At 37.7% G+C, this 9,344-nt stretch overlaps 1 protein-coding gene across 1 annotated transcript; it reads left to right on the top strand.

Annotated features, from left to right (window-relative positions):
- Positions 1 to 974: 974 nt before the first annotated feature.
- LOC127864128 (tryptase-like) lies at positions 975 to 4,962 on the top strand. The gene is made up of 5 exons (XM_052403823.1): positions 975 to 1,579; positions 2,540 to 2,673; positions 3,802 to 3,954; positions 4,227 to 4,369; positions 4,605 to 4,962. The coding sequence occupies exons 2-5, from the start codon at positions 2,559 to 2,561 to the stop codon at positions 4,764 to 4,766; spliced, it is 573 nt and encodes a 190-aa protein (XP_052259783.1). The 5' UTR covers positions 975 to 1,579; positions 2,540 to 2,558; the 3' UTR covers positions 4,767 to 4,962.
- Positions 4,963 to 9,344: the final 4,382 nt, after the last annotated feature.

The following is a 9,344-nucleotide window of genomic DNA, read 5'->3' as shown; positions in this document are numbered from 1 at the left end:
CAAAAAGCACACAATACTTGGATGAATTTAATGCATCGCCGAGGTCGTGATCGAACAGAGCAATTGAATCTCAACAAATAAACGTATATATCTGAGTGCACCCTAATTCCTAACATTTACTTAGTGTATGTGTTCTATTTTTAGATCAGAGAAAAATCAGCACGCGGATAATACATAAATATTATAAATATTAAATATTATATTAAATTGTAAGAAAAGTATCATAAACGCATAATAAAATTATGCTGTTACGTTTACAGACGTGTATCGGCATAATATATTTTTATTTATTATTTATTATCTAAATATTTATTTTTGCTAAATTTATCAACAGTCTTAGAGAAGTAGAGCGTAAATTAGTATGTTTTCGGTATTAAGTCCCCTTCTCCCAAGTGCATTGAAGAGGTAAAGTGAAATTTCTATATGGGTTTTTTGGCATTAGGTAGAAATAGAATTAAGTCGAAAATGAAAATTTAGGAATTTAACATATAATTGTGCAAAATTTAAAATATTTTTTCATAGTTTTACAATGTTTTTCTCTTAAATTATTTAATTATGAGATTTTTATTAAACATAAACTTAGTTTAAAGAAGTTAAAAAAAATCGCCAAAGTGCTGTGTTTTTGCGCACTTCGCCCTAAGGTGGCGATAGTATTTATATATATATATATATATATATATATATATATATATATATATATACAGTGTGTGTTACATTTATAGATGTAGATTGTTGTTTCAACATAATTATAAAGTAATGGGTAGCAATTTTTTAACATATTAAAACATATCACATGTACTGCGTGTGTCTTTGAACCGTTCTATGTTTGGTTTACAGATGCATTGACGCCGCATGGTTAGTCACTGTATTGTGCAACTACGCAGTATTTTATTAATTTGAAATTCATCTATATAATGCATTAAAATTACGTTTACTGATTCAATAGTTTACTCTTTTATTAACCATAATCAAAGTTTAAAGACGTGCATTTGTTCCGCGTCATGCGAACTTGGGTATTAAGCCACATGCGGACACCGTAGCTTCACACTAGTCTGTGCAAAGGCGTATTCTAGCCAGGAGCAATCCTGTCCTCTAATGAGACCGCGAAACCTTGCGTGACTTTATAGTGGACATGGTAGCTCCGGGGCAGACTGGGGATTGAGGAGGCTGGTCTGGAGCTACGCTCTCCGGCATAAGACCCTTTTTGACATATTGCGACTCCTATGGACTAATTGCCAATAATCGCATTTGTGACGTTCTTAAAATGTAAAGATTCATCGAATGAAATCTTTAAAATATGCATATTTATTTTTTCCAATAAATGTCACTTGTATACAAATATATCTTTGTAAGAACTCGCGAACTCGTATGGCAAAACCTACATTGTGCAACCCGAAGCTGGGCAACACCGGAAGCGCGTTGTAGGCGGCTTGGCGTCACATCCTGGAGAGTGGCCGTGGCTGGTGTCACTGAATTTCCTGTTACAACACAACTACACGGATAAGTCCGGGTTACCCCATCTGTGTGGGGCATCACTAATTCATCCGCAGTGGCTTCTCACCGCCGCGCACTGCTTCGTGTGAGTTCCAGTGTCACTGGAAATGAAAATGTCGATGTTTAACCATCGCGACACACAAAAATAGCCCGTGGCACTATTAAACTGTTTGGTCTTCAAAGTTTGCTACTTATTGTCATTTTGCACCACATTTTTTATGCCCCCCATTAAAGGACACAATTCACTTGTCCATACGTTCGTAATTCCATACGTCGATTTTTGTCCGTACTATAACTCATTATAATTCAGTTAGTTTAATCATAAACTGGTAAACTTGATCTCCGTGATTAGAAGACTCATGAGCGCACCGCATCTGTTAGTTCCAAAGGGTTTGTCCAAACTTTAATTTTATCATTTATTAGGTTATTGTAAAATAACTGGCCACAAATTATTAACGTGCGTAGTTGGTGTGCAACACATTCCAAGCTTTAAGGTCTAGACCGAACCTAGAGGTTTAAGGTAATATATGGCCACACAACAGCTTACTTGCCATGTAATACTCAGATTGGATGCAGCGTGTCGATTGTATCACTTGTATCTCTTGCCACCATTTTAAGACCGCTTGTTGCACAAACTTCGTGTTACCCTAGCCCTAAGTTCATCGTCACATTTCATAGAAAATATCAAATTACACAGCTCTTTATTAACTGATGTATTATTGCATATAGTGTTTTTGACACATCTGTTGCATATGCCCAAAACAATGATAGTGTAGGGTATTTTAGTCAACCGGGTCACACTTTTTGTTTTTAATTTGAACTCTCCGTAGATCTACGTGAAACCATAAGAGCAAAACGAAGGCAGCAAAACAGAAGCGGGATGTTCTCTTGTTACGTGATACGCTATCAAAACTAACAATGCCTAGAAATGCCTACGCTTGTTAAATATTGCTCTCAGTAAGTTACTGCAATGAAAGTAAGCACAACAATAATGCCACAGCTTTGAATGTTTATATATGTGTGTAATACATGCGCATATCTGCAGTGATCCTGAGAGGCTCGACATGTCGGACAAAACCAACTGGCGCGCGGTGCTCGGGGAGCACGTGCAGGGTCGAGAGGACGGCACGGAGCAGAAGCTCACATTGGACAAGATAGTCACACACCCCAACTATACGCGTAAGTGGCTGCTCCGTTATTTAACTCCTTAATTACTAGTTATTGATATAATTGAGACCCATTAACATTCCAGCGTGTACTAAACATGCATATGTGCTATGAAATACATTTTACCAAGATCCTTTCCATGATGCCACACGATTGTTTGCAACTTTAAGCAACTACACTGAAATGTTTGCGTTTAAGTGTTTCACATACCTGCTAATTTATATCAACTTACACGTATCTACTCATTTGTATCCCACACTTTCACTTGCAAAGGTCGGTTCAATTGTGTCACACCCATGAAGGTGCCGTGCACTTACATGTGCTAATTCAAATATATCACACACTTAAATTTGGCCATTAGTATGATCCACGCGGCAGCTCATGTCAACTTCAGTACTCCTGTGCACCACACGCTTTTTGTTGTCTACTGCGATGTATATGACTTATGTCAGTGTCAATTCCAATGTATCACACGCGTGTTGGTGCCCACTGCAATTTATTGCACACGTGTAAGTGTCATATCCCATTAACTAAAATTCTCATTTCAGTGTCCACCGGGCAAATGTTTTGACGCTGACACCCGTGCGATGCACTAGGGAAGACAATGACAAGCGTGGGATATATTGGAGTTGACACTGACATGCATGTGATCTATTGAGATTTACACCTTTGTTCCAAACGCTTGTAAATTTCAACGCTATTGTATGATACATTTTTGTTCCAATGTCGCTTGTCAATGTCAATGCCAGTGTTAATGTCATTGTATCACACGCTCTTTACTGGTTGTGAAATGCATTTTGTGCTTCATTAACAAAGTTTATCGGGTAAGCTCTAAGTCCAAAACAAGTAAAATCCCAAAACGATTTCCACAGCGCTCCGTGCTTCATATAGTATCGATTCACTAGATTAACGTCGCTTTACTAAAGACACTACCAATGTTTTACACAATTTTAAGTATAAACTCCTATGTATCATACGTTTGTTAGCGTCAACTCCAATTTCTCAGACGTGTGCACTTGACACCTATAGGAGACATTTGAAGGTTTCAATAGCAGTATGTCATTTGTGCGCACGTGTCAACTCCAATATATCAGACGAGTCAGTTCCAATGCAACACACGTTTACATATGCTTATTTTAGTGGAGCCTACGATGCTGTATGATATCGCCCTGGTAAAGTTGAGCAGGCCCGCTCACATGTCCGAGTATGTGAACACCATCCGTATCGAGCCCAACTACACCGCGCCCGATCACAGCCACTGCGTAACTGCGGGCTGGGGAGACTTAGTGGAAGGTAGGCTCATGTTCTTATATGACTAAATAACGAGCATGCACTATAATACAATACATTTAAGGTTCAGAGAATATTAACTGTTTTCCCAAAGTAAGAAAAATAACTATCTCTTATTAAGTGCTGCTTCCCAGTTGCAATCCAATTATGAGCAAATCTGCTTATCTATGTTTGTCGTTCATATTCTTTTGATTGAACACAATGCTTCGTATACAGCAGAAATACACACGCATCAGAATAGTTGAGCAAATCTACCATCATGACGTGTTTTTCAGGGGGTGTGGGCTCGGAAATACCGCACCATGCTAGCGTGCAGATTGTTCCCACTTCTGTCTGCGCTGACCTGTACAATTCAATTCACGTCGCCATTGCTGACTCTGTTATTTGCGCCAGCACTGAGGGAAGAGACTCCTGTCAGGTAGGATTGAATAACCCACATTTGTAGTGACGCGGGCATAATTAACACAGATTAACAATACGTTTTGTTTAAATTAGATGTGGTTCATTTTCGTTTGATAGAATGTGATTAATAACTGATCGGTCCAAGTTGTCATCTTAAATCATAACTTATTTTTATAAGAAAAACGTCAGATTCGCTGAAACAAATCCTGAACTCGTTTGTAGATCATATGCCACCTTACATTCTTTCCCAGGGCGACTCGGGCGGTCCACTGTCGTGCTTCCATGATGGCCACTGGACTCAGGTTGGCGTGTCTTCTGGAGGCTATGGTAGCGCCAGACCTCAGTACCCCGGCTTCTACACGCGCGTTAACCACTACTATGAATGGATAAAGACTGTCATCGAGGCCAACTGAGCAACCAAAACTACGGGAAAGAGTGTAACCACGGTGCGTGTAAAACTTCAAATGGACACTGCACAACTATCGGTGCGCCGGGAAGATGCCGCTCGAAATGTTGGACAGCTACATCTCTACTGTATATCCATAGCTTACATTTATACTTTTCCGGGTATCTTCTCAACTTGATACATTATTAAAATATCAGATGGAACCTTTTCATTTTGTATACACATACATATGGAAAAGACAAAAACACATACTTTAAGCAACTACACTGAAGGCTACAGTTACACTGGCCATCTGTATTCTCCCGGTACGTTACGTTCAAATAAAATGGAAGTTGAAACAAATGGGCATCTTTGCGAAAACGAAACTCCTTGTCCGCTAATATTAATTAAGTTTTTATTCAAATATAGGGTTCAATTGCGTTTTATGTATTCAAGACAGCATACCTTTAAGGGCTGTGAGATGCCATATTGGTATTCTCGCGGTAGGTAGGTCAGCAGACTGTATGTCGCTAAATCACAGTTTATATATAATATCTTCAAAGCAGCTTCACTACTTAAACAGTAACAAGTATTAATATAAAAACTGGAGGATTCTGTGTTGTACTGGCGTCATGTAAGGTTGATGTAAATGGCCTTGGTGATGTCATTTGAAACAGTCGAATGATAAGGGTAGACAGCGAACCCAATGTTTCACATGTTTTGTCCATAGTCTTTGAGTTGTTTGAGACCTTTTTGGCCGGCAGTCTTTTCAGAAAGTCAGTTTTTGTCGGACATCAGGTTTCCAATATCCCTAACAGGTGGTGTATACAGTCAAACCTGAGAACAGCGGTCAGTCAAGGGAAACGACCAAAGTGACCGTTGTCCACAGGTGACCGTTGAATTCGGATCACAATTTTAAGACGGTTTGTCAGTTGGTAGTAGTATTGCAACGTCGTTTCCCCACCCAGTCGTTTGCATACAGTGTAAAACAAAGGTTCATTGCCGTTAACTAAGCATAATAACAGAAATAACTTACGTGTACATTGAATAATACAGAATAATAAAGATTATCAATACTTTTTGTTAAAATTATATGGGGTTTATTTTCGTTTGAAAGAATGTGTTTAATAACTGATCGGTCCATGATGTCGTACGGACAGGAAAACAAATGCTTTAAGCAAGTAACCTGAAGGCTAAAGTTACACTGGCCATCTGTATTCTCCAGTCCCGGTACTTAACGTTCAAATAAAATGGAGGTTGGAATAAATGGGCTTCTTTGCGAAAATTAAACTCCTTGTCCGCTGATATTAATATAGATTTTATTCAAATATAGTGTTCATTTGCGTTTTATGCATTTAAGACACCGTACCATTAATGGGCTGTGAGATGCCAAATTGGTACCCTCGCGGTAAGTAGCCTGTATGTCGCTAAATCACAGTTTATGTATTATATCTGACAAGCAGCTTCACTTCTTAAACAGTAACAGGTATCAATATAAAAACTGGAGGATACTGTGTTGTACTGGCGTCATGTAAGGTTGATGTAAATGGCCTTGGTGATGTCATTTGAAACAGTCGAATGATAAGGGTAGACAGCGAACTCATTTTTTGACATGTTTTGTCCATAGACTTTGAGTTGTTTGAGATCTTCTTGGCCGGCAGTCTTTTCAGAATGTCACTTTTGTCGGACATCAGATTTCCAATAACTTTAACAGGTGGTGTATATTTATGCTTGGGTATGTGAACAACATGCCCAATTGTTCTGTTCGCGAGGAAGCCTTTGCAGTGCTCGTTGTCAGTTCTTAACCGGAATTTCAATTTTACTGACTGACTGCATGTATGGCATTTGTATCTCCTTCTTAAGCATCATCCATGTAAATAGTTGAGGGAGCCGTCTGTGTTTCAAAACTCCGGTTACTGTCAAGTGGATAGATGCCAGATTTTCGAAAGGCTGATATAATGTTATCAGGTAAAAACGCTTTTGTATTTGGTCGTGAGGTGAATTTGGCAACTTAATATCTAGTTTTACAAACCTCTGGGTTACTATGTACATATGTATGACATTAATGTGACTTATTTTTCTTTATTGGACGGAAGGGCTGTATCAATAGGCTTGAGTGATGTGATGAGTGTGATTTGTGTGGCCGTCGAATAATATAAGGGTAGGAGGGCCGATTTATAGATTGTGGGTATCACATAAATTTGAGTGTTTAAGCCCGCGTTGCTGGAAAAAGCTTTTGTTTGAAATATTTCTCATTATATATTTATAGTGGAATTCTCTGAGTCGAATATCGTTTGTAAGCAATAGAGGTTTGACAAAGATACTATAAAAATCAAGTTCTTTGTCAAAATGTGTTTCCCATTTGATAATGGACTTGATAGCGTCTGGACTTTTAAATAGGATTAACATGCAACCATGTCAGTAACAAAAAGTTAACATGACACATTGTTTTCATCATTTTCAATATACATACCATCGTCGTATTCTTATTTTACCGTAATCTTATTGTTACAAATATTGTAATAAGTGTTGTTTTATATACAAATCATTTACAACAGAATATTTTATTCATTTAGATAAAAAGGGTCACAATTCATCAGCGGCTTAGTGGCACGAGTTTACCATTTTATTTCATTTGAGTCTATCAAATAATTCTTTTCACGCATTCATATTTAAATCCCTTCCGTTTGTATTTTATTCAAAAACATGTTCATGCAAATATTGAAACTATATAATTGTGTTGTCAGTGTAAAGTTTTAAACAATATTGAACAGCACAAACAGATAGCCGAGTGTTTATAGTTTTCCAAGTATGCGTCTAGTAATGGTAATATTAACAGTACTTACTATAATTATTTACCGTGAAAAACAAAAACAAACAACAGACCAAACTATAAATTCAATGACACACTGACAAGATTCATTAAGGTTATAACACTACCATATCGATATATACTACCGGTAACTTACTTCTACCATATAGAATGAATGCCGCTATTAGTGGTTTTATGTGTTTCCTTTATAAATTGATGTGTTACCACTGGTCGGAGCTTGTAAAATTCACATGTTAATGAGATCGGGAAATTGCGAGCAGATAAGGTGTAAACGAGTTGAAAACTAGCTAAAATCCTGAAAAGTTAAAGCCCCATTAACACTTAACATCAACGAATATTGCGTAAAATATTTCGAAAAATAAAGTTAACGCATAAAAAAGCTTTGTTCCTTATAACCATAGACAAAAATTCAACGCTAGATGTGGTCTGGTAACATAGATTTAATAAGATACAGAATGCTGGTGTGTTTTTTGTGTGTGTGGCAATATATTACATATGAATTTCTCGCGACGATATCCGAACATATACGAGCGAACGCGAAATTTGCTTCGGGCAGCTCATGAGAACTACATCTTGCTTCTGGTCGGTTACAGTTTTCAAGAATCCTGTTAAAACAGGTTTAAGAATGTTCAAGAAATCATCGCTAGCGAGCGAGATTGCAGCTTTAGGGTATGAAAAACTACGAACATACGTTTTCATGTCATTAATGATTATTTGAAAAAAATGCAAATAGAAACTAAGAATACATAATCTCAATGTAATACAGATTATATCAGATCATGAGCATATGATTTGAATGTAAGGGAACATACTTGTTCGGAATGTTTGTCCACATTATTAAGCTAATGGCAAGAATAAAGGCTAATCAGGGAGACACTTTCCGCTTTCATGGATTGTTTTGAAAGGAAGTCCCTTATTAAAGAATATCCAGTTGAAGCGGAAAGTGTAAAATATTAATTTATAGTAAACGTGTTATTTTCTGTGGTTTTTTTGCTCCGCTGGCCAGAGGGCTTATGTCATGGTCCTGTGTACGTCGTGCGTGCGTGCGTCCGTGCGTGCGTGCGTTAACTTTTTCTTTAAACATCTTCTACTAAACTAGAAGTCCAATTTTGATAAAACTGCTCACAAATGTTCCTGTTGTGAACCTCTTTCAAATTAGTTCAAATTATGACCCTTGGGTCAAATTTGACCCTGCCCCGGGGGTCACACAATTGAAAATTTGCTTATATAAGGCCTATTTTGTGAAAACTTTCAAAATTCTCCTCAATAACCATTGGGCCTAGGGCTATCAAATTTGGTATGTAGAGACATCTAATAGTCTTCTACCAAATTTGTTCAAATTATGCCCCTGGGGTCAAATTTGACCCTGCCCCGGGGGTTAACAAATGAACATATGCTTATATAAAGCCTATTTTGTGCAAACTTTAAAAATCTTTTTGTCCATAAACGTAGGGTCTAGGGCTACCAAATTCGGTATGTAGTGACATCTAATAGTTCTCTACTAAGTTTGTTCAAATTATGCCCCTGGGGTCAAATTTGACCCTGCTCCTGGGGTCACAAAACTGAACATATGCTTATATAAAGCCTCTTTTGTGCAAACTTTAAAAATCTTTATGTCCATAACCATTGGGCCTAGGGCTACCAAATTTGGTATGTAAGGATATCTTTTAGTTCTCTACCAAGTTTGTTCAAATTATGCCCCTGGGGCCAAATTTATATATAAAAATGCTCACCCTTCCAACTTTAAGCGCCCAGTGGGACGAGGGATAGAAG

This window comes from Dreissena polymorpha, unplaced genomic scaffold (genome assembly GCF_020536995.1).
Source record: "Dreissena polymorpha isolate Duluth1 unplaced genomic scaffold, UMN_Dpol_1.0 chrUn133, whole genome shotgun sequence".
Taxonomy (NCBI): domain Eukaryota; kingdom Metazoa; phylum Mollusca; class Bivalvia; order Myida; family Dreissenidae; genus Dreissena; species Dreissena polymorpha.
Note: the sequence above shows the minus strand (reverse complement) of the source record. Positions and strands in the feature narration are given on the sequence as shown.

Bases quoted from the DNA above. Each gene is read 5' to 3' on its own strand.
- LOC127864128 (XM_052403823.1), top strand. From the start codon at position 2,559: ATGTCGGACAAAACCAACTGGCGCGCGGTGCTCGGGGAGCACGTGCAG. The intron at 2,674-3,801 runs GTAAGTGGCTGC...TGCTTATTTTAG, and splicing joins CACACACCCCAACTATACGC to TGGAGCCTACGATGCTGTAT. The intron at 3,955-4,226 runs GTAGGCTCATGT...CGTGTTTTTCAG, and splicing joins CTGGGGAGACTTAGTGGAAG to GGGGTGTGGGCTCGGAAATA.